The sequence below is a fragment of the Metopolophium dirhodum genome, chromosome 5 (genome assembly GCF_019925205.1).
Source record: "Metopolophium dirhodum isolate CAU chromosome 5, ASM1992520v1, whole genome shotgun sequence".
NCBI classification, from domain to species: Eukaryota; Metazoa; Arthropoda; class Insecta; order Hemiptera; family Aphididae; genus Metopolophium; species Metopolophium dirhodum.
This window is the reverse complement of record NC_083564.1, coordinates 2,227,948-2,247,239: the sequence shown is the minus strand read 5'-3', so window position 1 is coordinate 2,247,239 and position 19,292 is coordinate 2,227,948. Positions and strand designations below refer to the sequence as shown.

Here is a 19,292-nt window from a genome sequence, read left to right as displayed (position 1 = left end):
ACATGCTTGGTGAATCACCCTATATATGTGTGAGGAAAAAAGTTTTTTTGTTTAAAAATCACACAATAAATTAGTCTCTTATTATTCACGAGAATTCGTTTTATAACGTATCCAGTGTAAACAAAACAAAAACGAAAATAATACAAATCTTTTAGTATATGTATAGGTATATTTTTATTTTGGATACCGCGAGATTTTCATATTATTATATTTGAAAGAACGTCGTTTATACAAACAAGACACAATATTAAATATAAACATTTTTCATAAAGACGGAGCACGTAATACATAAAATATTTCACGTTTATATTTTATATCTATATACCTATACCTACCTACTGGTGCAGCTGCTGCTGTGATATTATTGCGTTATCATTTATTATTCTTTGACTAACCCTCTTCGGATATTTACAGATGAATATTACAACCGGCAGCTTCCTTTTTTTTTTTGTTTACTTGCACCTACCTACTACGGTAATTTTCGTGCTAATGCCTTGTGTTAAATAATAACATACAAGACAAAAACGCCTTACTATCATAATAATATCAAAAATAATAAACAAAAATGCGTTATTACAAAAATGCCGGCTTTATAGTTTATTGTGAGATTTTTTTCCAACTGCACAAATACAAGTTATGTTATAGTAACTTGAGAGGACTTTCCGCCCAGTAAACTGTGCCCTATTTTCATTTACAAGTTATGACATATGATCATAGATTTTAGATGAACTAGATGGGTCAAACACATATTATACCTACTATATGACAATAGGCTATAATTTATATTATATTGAATACAAATAATATATTATCTATCGATTGACGATGAGCTTCTCGAGGATGTTATCATTTATCTTTCTTTTTGCAAAATCGCAAATAAAATAGAAATATAAAAAAGAAAATAAGTCATACCTACAGTTTTTGGAAATTAAATAGAGATTCGGAGACCGATGTCGATTTCCGATATAATATGCAGATGGGTACTATCAAGTAGGTACTACATAGCCACTAGTCCTTATAATTTAAAAGTTATAACTGTTATAAGTAAACAAAAAAAATCTCTATACTCAGCTGTTATATAAACTAGAATAAACTATTTTTAATACTTTCCAAGTGTATATTTTATAATTCCTAGTGTGCTACACCTACTGAATCTTTCAACAAAGTCTGCAAAAATGTACAGTAACATTTAAATGTTACGTTTTAAAATCCATCTAAGACATAAATGAAATTATTATAAAAATATTATTATTTTTTAAATTTAATCATTGAATAGGACAATATAGGTATACATATAATAAGTGACTGTTCAAATTTTAATGAACAAACATACCTAATATGTGTACAAGTCAATATTCTAAAAAAATATTATAACGCATGACACGACTATTTTTTATTTACAATCTATTTGTACATATTGTAAAATAAGCAAATGGATCAGTGAAATTTAAACACACACGAAGATGTGTAAAAGGCATAGTACAGTGACATCACTACATAAATTCGAAAACGCACGTCTTAAGTGCAAACATAAGTTACGAGTATACATTTTATTTTTTCGCCATTATGATTTTTCCATAAATAATATTATACACGTAATAATACATTATGTTTTATATTTTAATACACATTAACCTCTTTCAGTCCCATTGTGGCAGCTTTTCTCCAAAGTCGAAATTTTGCCAAGTCCTTTCGAGTTACGATACCGACCACCTAAAAAAAAAATACAATATACAGTTTCAGTGGTGGCTCTAGGGTTTGATTAGGTTTGATCGATTTTTTATTTTTTTTTTTTTTGGGGGGGGGGGGGGGCATAAACATTACACATTTTTTTTACATTTGATAATAAGTACTTGTAATATCAAAATATATTCAAATGGTTCAAAATCAGTGACAAAATCATATAACCCACACTAGTCATTAATCTTATTAATTACTTCATTATGACAATATTGTAATAATATATATATATATATATAAAACTATTAACGTTAGAGTACCTATCAGACTAATTTGTATTTTTATTAATAACTTACTAGACGTGATTTAATTTTTAAATTAATAAGTGTACGGAAATATGCAATTTTATGTATACCATAATTCATACAGTTTACGCTGTTATTAAAATGTAATATTTAGATAACTTAGTTGTAAAATAAAAATCTTATATAAGTATATATATAATATTCACCACTTATGAGTAGAAATATGTTCGATTTTTATACTTTTTAAATGTTTGGGTCATTTATTTTTTTAATTATAAAATGTGCGGTTTAAACAATACTGTGAGCACATTTACACTTAAATTTAAATTTAAATTTAAATGGACACAGTGTGTAAAATAATACAGTCTTACAGGTTTTAAATTACATACATAATAATATATGTAATATATCCTTAGGTTGATAGGTATATTACTATCCAAGTGATTATCACTTATTTTAATGCTTAAAAAAAAAAAAAATAGCTTAACTTATTAATTTAATTAACAGTATTTGTTAAGTTAAGTTGAACTTAATTGATGTATTAAAAATGTCTATTAACTTAACTATAGATTAAATTGAAAAAAAAAATACTTAACATAAATAAGAGAACCTGAAAGTCCCTAATGAGAATTTACAACTAAACGATATCGAGTATATAATATAATATTATGGCCCCCTGATATTAAGAAAATCTGAATTGTTCGATTTAATTTAAATATTATAATTAAGAATATACATAAAAAAAAAATTTTAATTAATATAACAACAACAACTAATGGCCAATGTCTCCGATGTTGTTTTAGATCGATAAAACAAAAAAAAAAGAGAAAACAATCCATCGTAAGTATCTGCACCCTGAGACAAAGAACAACATTTCTGGTGGTTATAATGGATTTATTTTTGCACTAGCTTAAGATGGGCTGACGAAAGTGTGCTGAATATATTTTGGAAACTGTACTTACTATGGCAACAAAAAAAAACGTATTAATAACCAACCAACCATGGGCGTTTAATTGAAATACAACGATGCCTAATCGACAGTAAAAGTTCACTTTGTACGGCAATGCATTATTAATGCATGTAGGCTAAAGCATGCTTAACTAGCTCCAGAACGACGTCGACGTCTCTTAGGCGATTATCGCAAACTGCGCCGGCAGACATGCATGCCTACACTCCTTGTAAATTGTACGAAATTTTATGAATGATAACGTGTACTGTTTTAATCCACCTACCGCGTCGTGGTTTTTACGAACCGTCGCGACGCCACAAACAATAATAATTTATAATTATTATTTTCACGGTAAATAATTTACAAAAGTGAATTTAACAAATTATTACGTAACGCACTTAACGGCGCCGCGGTGTGTTTCGAGTTGGGTTTTCCATTCGGAATAAAGGGCGTACGACTCGTTGTGGTGTAGTATTCGTTGAACGTGCACAAGTTTTTGTCCAAAGAGGAGACGGGATCTATACCGTACCACACCCGTTCCCCGCAGTAATTGTTGTTAGTCGAGAAAGTTGTATTAATAATATGTTAATTTCTGTTGTCAGTATTTTTTTAATTGCCGTTCGCGTCAATTTCCTCGGTGTAAACCGTCCGATAAAGTTTCGACGAATATCGGTAGTGTACAGGAATTGTATTTCCTATAGGTTTAAGTTCGTTATGCCATCCTGAATCATATTATAGGTGCGCGTTACATATTATAGTTGATGGGTATAATACAGCTACGGACTTATGACATAGATACAGTTTCTATAACATCGGTGGGTTTGACAGTTTTATAATATATGTATTTTTGTAAGTCATCACTATAAGCACTATGAGGGTAGGTTAAATAATAAGGACTAGTAATTTTCTTGTTCGATGATCGATACTATATTATATACCTTGCAATAGTCAATGTGAATAAATAGTTAATTAATGAATTTATAAATGTCCATAATCTAATCTGTTTGATATATATATATATCTTACGTAAAACAACCAAAATTTAGGCGTATAATTTGTTTTTACTTTGAAATTAATTTTTGGATTTAATATTTTAGTTTCTTAATCACTTAAGGACTTAAGATAAAGGTAAATATTACTCAACTAGTTAATTATTCGAGAGTTGATTAATGATAAAGAGAAAAAGTTAACTAGGCTGCGCAGAAGTCTAGGGATGCAAGATTATTGTAAGGAGTGCCAAGGTACACACTCATTAGGGGTTTTAATAATAATATTACAAAAATAAAACCACCATAAAATAGAGAGAGAAATAACATCAAGTATTTTGTCTAAGGGAACATTAACACATCTACTTAACTAAATTAAATGTTGAAAACAAAACTAATTAATTTAATCATTCGTGCTTTTATGCTAGATGAACAAAGACGAAAGTTTAGAAAAGTGAAACAAGCTCTTTGAATGAATAATTAACGAACAAACTGATAATAATATAGAAACATTTAGTTTTCACGTATATTGTATAACATAACTCTTCTTGAATCGTGAATAATAGTTATAATCCAATTTGGGTGGAATAAGGCCAAGACGCAAAAATACAAAAAATTGATCATTGCTTCAGATAATATTAGACGGTAAACATCAAGACATAAATTTATAAAAAAAAAAATTATAGCTACTGCAATATAATAACTTAATAACGTATTATTTTCGTCATACCTCGTTAGTGTTGTTGATAACAACAATGTGCCGCAGTCCTAGAGTGCGAAACAATCTAAAAGTCCTTGACAAACTTGTTTCCTAAAAGAAATTAAAAAACGAAAATTTAAAAAAACTGTAATTATAAGGTAGGTGTAGTATAGCAAAAATGTACATAGTATACCAATACTTAAAATGTACAATTTTAACATCCTCCAAAGTTATTATTTGCAGGTACGTGTTAAAATAATTTTGATCTGCTATATAATTTGGCTTTAGCCGTTTAGTACAAATCGCATGCACATTTCAATATTTAAAGCCAGTGGCGTACATACGAGTGGGGAGGGGTAATATCACTCATATCTCCTCCCCCCGATGAAAAAATCCTAAATACGCTATATTACCTAATTTCAATTAACCGACCGCCAAAAGTTTACAAAATCGAATAATTTACGAGCACAAGGACCCGCGAAAATGTTTCATTTTTTAGTCCGGTTTAGGTAGCTAAAGTGGTTTTTTCCACCATATTCTTAGCTGTGCGAAGAAAATATGTTTATTCATCGATAGTTATTTTAAGCTATATATATACGCATGCAGTTGGTCTATAGTTGTTCATGTCAAATCAATTATCTGGCACATGTCATTCTACACATGATTTAGGCTAAAAGGAATATAACTTGACTTATTAGTTATAACTTATAAGTGTCTATTATAACAAATGGTTAAAAATAAACCGCTGTCGAAAACGACATAAATAACGATCGATTTATGTTGCAAAAACTTTACTTTTTATAATGATACATTGCAATTATTTGTATAGTCATCTACAGCTGTTCGTCTTATATAGAGTTAAAAATATGAAAAATAGAATATGATTGTACCAATTTATATCCCGGAAACACCTACAATATTATGTTTCATAATCCATATACACTGTGCTCACTATAAGAAAGTGGACAATATGGATCTATATTAAAGTATAAAAATGATAAAATATGTAAACTTTAATTATTTGCATTATTTACTAAATTTATATTTTTACTATTTTATAATACATAATGTTTAACGATGCCTTTAGGTTTTAAACTTTTTAATGGCAATATCTTGTTTTTGATCTCACACTATGGACATGGACAACGGAGGAAAAAATTTCTTTGAAACTGTTTCAGCCTAAGTAGATATAAAATATTATACCAATATTTCAACCGATAATATTTAAGTTTCGATAATGGGAGGGGAAGGACTCATCAGCGATTTATAACTGCCCCCTATGGCTTTTTATATATAATGTAACGCTATAGCAAATATTTTTCTCGCACTTTAAAGACCTACATTAACAGTTATTGATTATTTGATTCAAAATACCGACAAATGGTTATTTAATTAAAATATTTATAAATAAATGGATAACTGTAAAAAAAACTGTGACTCAGAATTTATAATATTTTTCAAATGTCATTGTAAGAATATATTAGGAGCATTGTATCAAATTTCCAAGCTTATTTACCCAACAAATACAATTTTATTGACATTTATAGAAAAAAACTAAAAAAATTGTAAACTGAAAATATCCGTAAACAGTTCAAAACAAATCAGAATATTTTATTGTGTATAGAAATGTCTAATATAAGCAACCAGTGAACATTTCATGTACATACGGTCATTTGTTTTAGAGTTACACCAAAAACTAAAATCGGTTTTATCAAAAACCAATTTTGCATAAAAATTCCCATTTTTCCTTAATTTTTATTTGGTTTTTCCCTGCCTTTTGAAATTATTGGGAATTTTACTTCTCGAATGCACCAACTAGATTAATTTTTCCCATCGCACAAGATACTGTTCAAGAGAACCGAAGCAGTTTTATTGCCTGTGATAAAAGACACAAAAATAACAAAATCTTTGTAAAACAAATCGCTAAACTCAGAATCTAAAATAATAATACATGTAATAGAAAAGTTTTAAGTCTCCATATATAACATTTTTTGAATTGCAATAAAATTACGAACATTATTAAAGGAAAATTCATTATTTTTAACTTCAAATGTCTATATATAAAAGATTGTGGCTATGTGTTTTTGGTATTTTTAAATTATTGTAACGAAAACTTTTATATTACATTGTCTAGTCTTTGAAAATAAAAATAAAAATTTGATAAATATTTAATTACGAAAAATTTTTCAAATTTTAGTGATTCAATGAATTTTGTCAAATTTAAATTATAACTTATAAAAAAAAAATGATTAAATTATATTATTGATATTTCATAACGGCTGCAAAAATAAGTTATGTGAAAACTTGTATTAAACTTTCAAGCTTTTTGACCGAGAAACAAAATTATTTCAACATAAAAAAAAAAAATTCATATTTGGTGAAAATGTCAAGTCTATAAGGTTTTATTCCTTTAAGAATTACAGTGAACAACGGAATTGATTTTGTCAAAGCTGATGTAGCGTAAATATTTATGCTCATCCTTAGTATATTATAAGTTTTTTTCCAATTATTAAGAAAAGCACTGGGAATTTCCAACTTTTAACACCTAAAGTATCAATTAGATAAAATTTTCTACCAGAAACCACTCACAATGTTGAAGTTTGAAGCAATATTTCTGCAGCTTCAAAGTGTCGTCTGACACAAAGAAAATTAAAAGAACCAGATGAGTCGCTCTACTGTATATAGGTTGTAAAGGTGCTGTAGTAGTTGACAAGTATTATACCTCGTCATTGAGACATTAAGTACTGAGTTAGGTCATTGACCTAAATAGGGATATGTTAAATCCGAGTTCAATGATAAATCATCATTGTATATGATTTTGAAGTATAAAAACGTTTTTGAGCGGAGAAGGCCTATATATTTTTAAGGATATTTTATTATTTATTTATGATGATATTAGAAATTTAGTAATTTATTTATTATATTTCTTACAGTAATATGGCAGTTTGAACCTGAAACAATTTTTACCAAAAATAAATAGCATAATATATTAGGTACATATAATAATAATTACTTTAATATAATTTCGTAATTCTGTGTATACTTGGTGAATATTGGCGTTTCGTAAAACAATGTGAATACTGAATAGGTTCATGGTAAGAATAGTTTAAAATTATTCTAAATATTTTAAAAATATTACTGTGTAAGTATAGCAAATAATAATTTCGGTAGGTATAGACTTGACTATAGTGGAAAAAAATTTCAATTGCCTACAATATTAATTATTTTTGAAATACGACAAAATAACTAAAACCGTTATTTTTTATTTAATCACCCAATTTATTGTAAAATTTTAAACTGAATGTCTAAATAATATTTTTTATGTATTTTTGAAATTGGTTTCTGTTAGAACAACTTATAAAAAACCTTTTATATTACATTAAGGTATTAAAATTAATTGTGAGATTCTGAGTGGAGCGTTGAATAAATTGATTTTACAATAATTATGCGTGTTATTTTATTTTATGTTCCAAGCGGAGCGACTTAATGCTTTTTTAAGTATACTATTATTATACACACAATAACGATTTCAATTGCGATTTTTCAGAAAAAATTCAACCTACTTTATTACTAATGTTTAATAGTGAAATAAATTATTTTAACAACAATAATATCATAAATTATACTTAGTAGTTAGTACTTAATATAGACTGACTTCGTTTTTCGTATACTTATAAAGATTTTATATCATTGAATTAAAATTTAACACATAGTGCACAGTGACCTACACGACATATGATGTCAGATGTACAGCAGAGCAGAACTTATACCTATCCACCTTTTTATTTTTGTTTTCGGGTCTGTGTCTGTCATTACCTTATGGGGAAATAAAAATGCTTTAACTTATAACTTTGGGAGTGGTTTTTGGTAGACAATTGTGTATAGTTTGTTTTTGCCTTTGGGTACTTTTTATTGGTGGGAGAATGGGTGTAGTTTATAAAGTAAAAAGTTCCTTGTATTTTTCGAAAAAACCAGGAAAAAATTCAAAAAAAATATTTGCTCGGTCAAAAAACTTTTACATTTAATACAAAGTTCCTCAACAAATTTTATCAACATTTGACAAATTCACGAATATTTACAAATTATTTTGTAGTTAAAAATGTATAAAAAATGTTCAATTTTTATAGCTAATGCTTTAAAATGTACCTAAGAATAGGTTTCTCATTAGTTCATCGTGTAACCAAAAAATCTAAAATGTATATAAACACATCTAAACATTAGTTTATAGAACACCTTATATCCCCATTACTCGTGTTCATCTGTCCTTTCATCCGTTAGTTATGACTGTTATCAGTACATATAGTTACGATTGTTTCTACTAATATATTTAATTGCGTTTGTTGATATTGAGATAATTATTGTATAAGTATTGAGTAAAGATTCATACTAGCCAAAATATACTATCAAAATATTAGAGTTACCAAATTCTGTTTAAATTTTATTCGGAATTACACTTTATTGCATTGTATTAAAATACTTTTAGAAAGCCGGGTCTTTAGTACGCTCGCTGAGTGAGCTTTCCTAACTTGTTTTTTTTATAAACATTTTAAGTTCTGTTTGGACGACATTTATTTAAACTAAATTAAATTAAATCTATTCCAACAAAGAATAACGATTTTTGTTTTTTTTTTTTTTTTTGTAATTTAATGATATTATTCGCTGGTTCTTGAAACTTTTAACGTATATTATCATACACACAATGACATTTTCATATGCAATGATTTCAGAAAAAATTAATTCAACTTACTTTATACCTAGGTAGTAAAATAAAATATATTGTTAAATATACTTGTGTATATATTTATATACATATTTAATACAACAATGTCTTAATCTTCAATGACGAGATAAATTCGACACCTACCGTACAACAGTGCGGTACCTTTACCTATTTTTTTATTTCAGTTTTAACTACAAAATAATTTGCAAATGTTCGTTGATGCAATAATATATATTATATACTGTGTGCGACTAATTTAAAAAAAAAAAATATAATAAAATAAATTTCTCTTCGATATTATACCCATGGCTTTGTTGGGTATAGTAATAATATATTATACTAATAAATATAAAACATCAGAAAACCCTAAATTAAATTTATAAATTTCTCAGCAGTATATTTAATTATATTTTCATGTTTACAAATTGTCTCTTTTTTACTCGATTCAATCATTATGTATATTTTTTTTTGTTTCGATTAATATTGTAAGTTATACACAAGGCGTATACAACTAACGAGATTGTAGACACAAACATCACAAACTTAATAAAGAAATACGATAAAATACACGGTTTTATTTTAAGTTATATTAAAGAATATATATTACCCAAAACGTTCTTGGATAAACTTTAATAATAATCATCCCCAATACATAATACCTACGTAGCTATGTATATATTGGTTCAGGTTTTTGACATTTTTGACACTTTTTAGTCCATATTGTTAGTTTGCAGAATAGTGCGGAGACTCAAAAAATTTAATATCGGTAAAATATTCGTTTACCCTGACAGTTCTATATTTTAAATGTATTATCAGATAATTGTATACATCGTCATAATCAAAACGTTTAATCATGAAAATAATTCAAACACGCCAAACATATTTTTCCACCGGTTAATTGTAATTTGTACGTTTAAATTGAATTTCAAATGTTGTTTAAATAAACAGATGTACAATGTCAATGAATTAGTACATGGAAGTTGGCACAGGATAGTATTGTTGTTGTTAAGTTAAAGTACATTAATAATCATCGCACTTGAAAAATAAATAAGTTTTCAGTCTTGTAATGCGCAGAACTAAACATTTCTATAAAATGATCTAAGAAGGGATTGTTGGAAAATTTTAAAAATTAATTTCTAAAGTTCCAATTCAAAACATTTATGATTAAATTATTATTATTCATGGTTTTTGAGATATTTGAAATATTTGAAATACATTTAAGTTAAAATAAACCTTTTATTAAGATTTCAAGTCTCTAGACTTTGTTGTTTCTCTTAAAATTTAAATTACACATTATTCATAAAACTAAATAAAGGAAATGTTTTATTTATTTATTTTAGTCGAAATTCGCATTGCATATCATCAATACAATAACTTCATTAAATCCTTATAAAAAAAAATAGTTTTGATTAACGATTTTTTGAATTATCTACGGGTTACGTTTTTAGTAGGTAGGTACACATTTTTAGGCTTTAATGACTTCAAATTTTCAAATGCTCAAGTTTTTATCAAACATTAAGTGTTTTTTCTATAACAGTAATTTAATATATTTATGTTTATTTTAACAATGTTTTTTTTAGCAGTCAAAAAATATTTATAATGACATGACAACTGTTGTAGAGTTTAAAGCAAGGTCACCAATTGGGGTATCGTAGGGTACGTCGGCGGTTCTTTTTTACCCGTATCCATCGTATTGGCCTACATTAAAAATTGTTTGCTGACACCACGCCGGTACAGTCAAAACAAAAGTAATTCATATAACAAAATAATTAATATATATTTATAATTTATAAAGTATTGACTGTTGATATAGGTAATTTTTAAAATTCAATATTTCCTAGTGGGCATGGTCATGGGCATGGTCTGTTATATAAAAACAAAATTGTTGCGTCCCGACTATAGGTAGTGATAATAGGTTATCATAATATTACTGAAAATAGGGAGAAGTTTATGAGCATATAAAAGGGCTCTAACTATTATGGTAAATTTATTTCGTATCTTATGTAAAATTCGGCATGACGCCTTAGCATAGTGATGGCACGTTTTATGTGGCCCGGCAAAAAAAACATTTGGTCCCCTTAAAAATTTGGCTTCCCCCTCCAGTTTAAAACTGAAATGGCGCCCCTGTTTTAAAGTCATAGTCACGTCATTATCGATTCAATTGTAGTTCCTATGATTCAGAACTTAGAGTAATCGTATTTTTTTTGAATTCTGCAATGTAACTTCTGAAAACATTGATATGGACAATGATCGTGTCTTGAAATACATATTTTGAAACTCTAAATCATTACCATAATGTTATGCGTGACGTCGAACTGCTAATGTGTGCGAATAATGTATGACTAACCGTTATTTTGAAAAATCCCGAGATCAAATTATGATAATATGAAAACTAGTTTAGTATGTGAGTATTTAGACTGCAAAAAAAAATAGTTCGTCTTTTATAAACCGGTTAATTTATTAATTATTTGCATGAAAGTTGTTTTGCTGATAATAATTAATATAGGTATTATATGCAAAATTGTTCAATCAGTTTCTCTAGGTTTTTCGAATGGGATCATATAATACTCAAAACCTACATTGTCAGTTAGTCTCGTTACTTGTTGTTATGTTGTGTTTGTTGATGAACTCCATGTTTATCGAGGTTGCAACTCACGGGTATCTTATAATTTGTTATCAGTTTATATAGAGATTACCGTGTAATATTTTTAATAATTAAATAATTATTTCAAAACTTGTTGGGATTTAAGTAGGTATTACGGTGCTCACACACATACACTTTTGTTACTACTTAGTTTCGCAAGATCACTATTAAGATAAAATAAAATAAAAAGTGAGCTCGTCAATTTTATAACACAGATTTGTAATGCGTTCGATAAAAATATATTAATAAACACGTAATATAGCGTCAACAAGTTGATTAGGTTCAATTAATAGGACTTTGTTTTTAATGTTAGAGTTATAGGTTATACCTATTTAAAGTTTTAAAAACTATATTTAGTTGAATATTTTCTTAATAATATATTATGTATTATGTATTTTACTATGTAATATATAATATTTACTAAGTATTATCTATTTTTGCCTTATAACTTTGCTTTCAAATTCCCTATAAATTGAAAATTCGTTATAAATAAAGGAATAAATATATGTAATATATAATTGTATTATGTATTTTTAATGTGAACTATTTCAGTGATAGGATTTATAAAAGCTGCAAAAACCATGAAATGATCGTTTATATAATATACTGTTGTAGCATAACTTGAGTTTAATTTTGGACAGGAGTCAATTTTATGACGTAATATAAACGCATCGATTCTTAGCTTAAAGAATATATATTATATTATGTTATTACCGCTGTTATATATTATATTATGTACATATACATATATAATATTATGTGCAATTACAATGTAAAAATAATTTAAAAAATCATAAAATTCAATATTCTAAGAATGTAATATGAATTATGTTTTTATAATCATCGGGGAGCTAGAGGCATAACTGAAGTATGTAAATATAATTAATATTATATTGTTGATTCCACTGTGTACGACGACAATGAGACATAATATTATTACTTACTAATATTATTTACTGTAGTATTGGATATTTGGATGTCACGTTATGGTTTTGTACTAAGTAACTTTTGAGGAAATCGATTAACAGTTTTATATTTTAATCTACTAATAATACAAAAACAATGTGTTATTTTTCTTCACTAATAGAATAGGTAACAATAGTGAGTATACTGTTTCCCACTTGGTGAATTACGTGTTATATAACAACACATATTGTATCAGTATATAGTTGTTTACTAAAAATTAGCAAAACGAAAAAAGTGACGTACCACGTACTTATAATAGGTACCTTATTGACCTTCTGGTTTAAACAGCTCCATACAGCAGCTGTTGCTACTCGTAGCGTCAACTTAAGTTTACAACTTGCCATTTATTATCTGTTATACCTTTATATTGCTATTATTATTATTATTATTATATTATTATTAAGTTGTTATTATTATTATCATTTTTATTATATTACTACTTAAATTATCATATTCAAAATGTTAAAAATGCAACTTATAACTAATATCAATAGATGTAGATAGCCATGGCTAGGAACATCTTATATTATAATAAAAAAAAAAAAAAAAAGGTACTTTATTATCAACTACCCGACATCCTCCTCTGTAGATTACAAATACTATAATAATAATATTTTTATAAAATCATGAACTAAGATAATTATCTTAGCCCGTGGATAAAATACAAAATTACCATTGTTTGGCGCACGATCACTCATATCCAATACACCCATATAATAATTAATATTATTATGTATAGGTACTCGTATAATAATTTATGCTCCACGTCTTTATGCTGCTATTAGCATGAACTAAGAAAATTGTCTTAGTTCATGCTATTAGGTACATCATGCAGAGTGTAGGGACGTACAGAAAAACTATAATATAATATTATTTTACGCCCTTGGAAACGTTTTTCGCTATTATAATATTATGGCGGCGGCGGTTTATCTGCGTCATCGTTATTGTACTTGTCGGATTAAAAATAATGATAAACCACACTAAAGCGATAAGGGTGCCCGAAAACCACGTTACGTAATAATAATATTATGTGTCTGGGCCATCGTTTTTTTTTTTTTTTTGTTGTTTGCTCTCGACGGGCGAATAAAATACAGAGTCAACACAAATCGCAACCCCAATGATAATATTACATCTGCAGCGAACGAGACACTCGGATTTGAGAGACAAAGATGTCCGAGACGGAAAAGCAAAAAGAAAAAAAAAGAAAAATACACCAAGGGTTTCGAGCCCGCAGTTATAATGGTAGAAAATAATATGAATAATAAATTAACGACGTTGGACTGTGCCGCCACCGCCGCCGGGCTACTGAGCGGACCGTGGTTAATTTTTATTTTTTTTTAATTGAAAGACTTACTAATAGTTATGAATTAAAATGATCATAATACGATTTCTTCGTTTCTGCACTAAACCCGAATATGTTTTCCGATGGGGGCGTATGAATAGATTGAGGAACGGACGGAGTATATAACATAAGCCAATCATGCTCAGTGCTCACCCCTATTTTTCCTTTAATAATAAAACTATATAAATTCTGATTTTTGGAATTTTTTAAATATACTGCAATCGTTTCTTGTGGTAAAATAAACAGCAATTTTTTATATGAGACCCTCCTTTTTTTCACTAGAAAAATTATATATTATATTATATTATATTTAATGAATATTTTTTTTAAAAAGACCTTTTTCAAATTCTTGATTTTTTTTTTGTATTAATTAAAAAGTGTCCAGTGTGGATACAAATTTCTGTTTTTCAAATGAGAATCCCCTTTTTTACTATAAATTATTTAGTGGGTATTTTTTTTGAAAATTGTGATGTACACAATTCAAAATTTGGACAAGTACCTAGTTTCTAAGTTATTAAAATATTTAATTTTAGGATAATAGTCCTTAAAAGCGGTTTTACAAAAATATCCAACACAATATGTAGTATTGTATCTAGTATTTATTAAACCTGGACCAATTTTACGAAATAAATACAGTTTTAATTCTGATACGTCAACATTTTCATAAAATTTATCTTGTAAATAAATTACATTCAAAAAATGGTGTTCTCATTTAAAAAACAGAAGTCTGAGTCACCACTACAGGACACTCCTTAAGTGACACAAAAAAATTCAAGAGTTTAAAAAAATGGTCTGAGTATATTTACAAATTCCAAAAATAAAAATTTGAATAATTTAATTATTAAAAGGAAAAAATGGGGGTGAAGATGCTTGGGAGTCAACCTGTAGAATTATGTAGGTACACAGCAATTCTTTAAACAGTAAACACTCAATATTTATAAAAACATTAACGGCATTCTGTAAAGTTTTTTTACACAATATTTTAATTTTAAGGTTGTTATAAAACAAAATTTTTGAAAAAATAATATTTTTACGTTTTAATATTATTACTATTTTGTATGTTTTATATTTTTTTATGGACAAAATATATTCTTAAACTCATATTCCGAATAAGTAAAATATTTTTCTGTGAGTCTTGATTTATAAAAAGAAATCTTCATTTCTAACGAGTTCAACTAGTGGAGCACCCTTCTAAATTAAAAATATACATGTATAATTTTGCTATTTATAAATTCATTTATTTCATTATAAATTCGATTTCCAGAAATGTATTCTGCTTCAAAATGTTAAATTAAAAATATGTTGTCATTCAAAAAGGTAAAAAAAAATTTTCAAGAATTTTGTTTCGAATTATAACTTTGTATACCTACGTCTTCAATATTATTTTTTTTATAATTTTGAACTTCCAATTACGTAATAATAATTTAATGTTGACATATAATGGGTTTTATTAAATTTTTTAAAATAGAAATCTAAAAAAAGTTCACCACACAGTTAGAATTAATAGAATGCTATATTTTTGAAATAAAAAAATAAAATGTCTCACAATTTTTTAATGATTATCTTTGTTTTTAATTTCATAAAGTGAATATTATGAGATAAATTTAATTAATTTCTGAAGCATACAATACTTTTGTTAAACATCATGATTTATCTAGTATTGAACAAATGGGTTTATATTAATAATCTTAAATATAAGATAAGTAGTAGTAGCTCACATATTTCGAGGAGTGTTGAACCACTTGTCACTTAACTGTTCTTATCTATATACTTACTTGTAAATAAATAAAAAATATTACTTGTTTAATATTCGATATTTATGTACCTAAATCAAAATGTGTAGAAAAGTATTCTGCTTGAGACCATATTATATGAAAATGAAACTATAAGTTTTTTCTTAAACTTGAATACCAAAAAAGGATCTTAATAACGAGAAATTATGAAAATCAGATTATTGCTATAAACTGTAGTGTTACTTCAAGCTATGTAAAAACTTTTTTTTTGCCAACAAAAAATCGACAGAGATAATATGAAATATACGCTCACGTTAAAAAATGTGCCCAGTATAAAATGTGGAAAAATGTGAAATATTAAAACGGTCAATATTTTATATTATGGACAATAATCCCTTTATTGACTGTCATGCGCACCTGATTATTCGTATAGGTATATAATAGAACTTATTTTAAACAGATTATTATTTTGGTATGTTCATTAATTTTCATATGTAGATACCTAACTATTAGTATTTTGAGATCTTTGCAAACGTTTTTTTTTCTACAAAATGATGGCAAATTTTCTACAAACCAAAAAAGAAATATACCTATATTACAATGTATTAATTATTGTTATTATAGTTATAAATCATGACTTATTGGACTGACCTAAATACACTATTATTATATACTTATCGAGTTAAACACAGTAAATATATTTTGCCAAAACATTTCAAAATAAACAGTATACAGGGTGATTCACTGAACGTGCTTTTTTTTCTTTTTAAAAATATATTTACAATCTGTAATAAAATATTAAAATGTATTAAATATAAATGTATGAGGGGTACAAGTATACAGGACTGGACGGCATGATAGAAGGGGGGGGGGGGTCCAATGGTCTACTTCATAATACCAAACATGTTTATACCTTTTTTTCTTTAATAGTGCAGTTATTCGAAATCTGATTTTTGGAATTAATTTTTAAATACACTTTAAACCCATATTGTTAAATTCTTAATTTTTGTAGTAATACTTAGGAGTTAGGTTAGTTCCTTGGAGATACAAACTTCTGTTTTCAAATGAGAACCCCTTTTATGACCTGTAAATCATTTAACGAATTATTTTTTCCAACATTTTGACGTATCTAAATAAAAACCCTAAAGAGTAGTTTATATTTGAGTTATTTAACTGTGTGCAGTGTGCACTAAAAATAATAGGTCCATGATAAATGAAAATGGTTTCAAAAGTTATGAGGACTCCATGGTAATTTAAAAATGTTAGCAGGTAACTATAATATTAATCTTTCAACATTTATAATTTCTGATAATGGTAGTATGATATATTAATAATAAATACTATATCCAACAGGTGTTACAATTATTTTATATTTTTTTTAAAACCATTTCTAAGAAATATTATTTTTATTATAAACATTTTACTAACTGAGAAACTACTAGTCTAAATTTCGAATTAAGCACATCGACATTTAAAAAAAGGTGGGTAAGTGGATGTCGCTCTGCTGTACAGTAGGTTACAAGTGGGTCCCTGTAATGGATGGTGTTAAATTTGAATTCAATGATATAATATCATTGTATAAGAAAAACGATTCTGAGCGAAAACGGTCAGTCAGCCTATGATTTTACCAAGTATATTTGATAATATTATTGTGAATAAAGTAATTTATTTAAACTATTTACGTGGAGCCATGTTTTAAATTTTCAATCCTTACCCATAAAAGTTAAACATTTTATACATTTTTAACTACAAAATAATTAATAAATTATAAATTTGATAAATGTTGTCAAAATTTGAACTTTAAATGCTTATAAAAAAAATTGTGCCTATATATTTTCAATATTTTTCAACTGCTATTGTAACAATATAGGAGTCTTGCATTAATGTTTCACGCTTTTTTACCCAACAAATAAAAATTTATTGATATTTATAGAAAAAAAACTAAAAAAATTGAAAACTGACAATGTCTGTAAACAGCTCGAAAAGAGTCAAAATATTTTCAACATTTTATGGTGTATAGAAAATGCTAATATAAACATTCAGTGAAATTTTCAAGTATCTACAGTCATTCGTTTTTTAATTACAATAAAATAAGAAAATTGTTACATGAGAAATCAAGTAAATATCAAATGTTGTAAAAATATAAATTTCAGACGCTCATAAAAATTTAATTTAAGTTTCTTCTAGACATTTTTTTTTTGATAAAGGTAGACAAACTTATGAGTAATCTTATATTACATTTTCAAATCTTAGATTTCAAAAGAAAAATTTTTATGAATTCTCATCAAAATAATTTGCTATTTTTCGTGATTTTTCCGTATTTTGTCAAAATTTGAACTTTAAATGCTTATAATTAAAAACTGTGACTAAGGATTTTTAATTTTTTTCATCTGCTTTTGAAACAATAACCTAGGAGCCTTCTATTAAATTTTCAAGCTTTTTTACTCAACAGATAAAATTTTATTGATATTTATAGAAAAAAAAACTAAAAAAATTGAAAACTGACAATGGCCGTAAACAGCTCAAAAAGAGTCAAAATATTTTGATAATTTTATGGTGTATAGAAAATGCTAATATAAACATTCAGGCAAAATGTCATGTCCCTACGGTCATTTGTTTTAGAGTTACACCAAAAACCAAAATCGATTTTCTCGAAAACAGATTTTGCGTAAAAATTCCGGTTTTTCCTTAATTTTTCTTTTGTTTTTCACGTCGCTTGTGAAAACTACTGGGAAATTTTTACTTTTGACCCCTCCCCCCAAGTACAAACTAGATTCACTTTCTTATCAGAAAAGTTACTATTGAAGAAAATCCAAGCACTTTTACTGTCCTAAAAGGTGATGACAGACACAAAAATAAAAAAAAAAAACACACATCATTGTAGAATCAATACATTCATCGCTTTGCTCAGAATCTAAAATATACATCCATTAAATAATTTCTAGTAAAAATAGAAAGGTCTTATAAAAAAAAATCGTGATTTGTTCCACCACAAGAAACCCTTTTAAGTGTATCAACAAATATCAAAATTCAGAACTTGATTAAATTCATTTTATGGTTTATGGATTTCCCACATCTCGTAAGTGAAGGGTACACAAATGCATTCGACTCTTACAATATCGAAAGCGTAACGTAATTGTATTCAATATATTTTATGTTTTGCTGAAGTTTAATATGTAAACGAGTAACATCGAATGTGTTTGTTTATCGGCGTTAGATTTTTTGTAAGCGGGAGTACCGAGTAATTTATTAAATGTATCATGAAAT

The 19,292-nt window shown here is 26.9% G+C and overlaps 1 protein-coding gene across 1 annotated transcript in view; it reads right to left on the bottom strand.

Annotated features, from left to right (window-relative positions):
• Nucleotides 1-1,300: 1,300 nt before the first annotated feature.
• Nucleotides 1,301-19,292, bottom strand: part of LOC132944328 (H(+)/Cl(-) exchange transporter 7-like) — a 50,925-nt gene continuing 32,933 nt past the window's right edge. Inside the window, exons 16-17 of the mRNA XM_061013613.1 lie at nt 4,651-4,731; nt 1,301-1,713 (exon numbers count right to left, since the gene is read on the bottom strand). Of these exons, the coding sequence (XP_060869596.1) occupies nt 1,621-1,713; nt 4,651-4,731 (174 nt within the window). The 3' untranslated portion in view covers nt 1,301-1,620. The remainder of the gene's footprint in view (nt 1,714-4,650; nt 4,732-19,292) is intronic.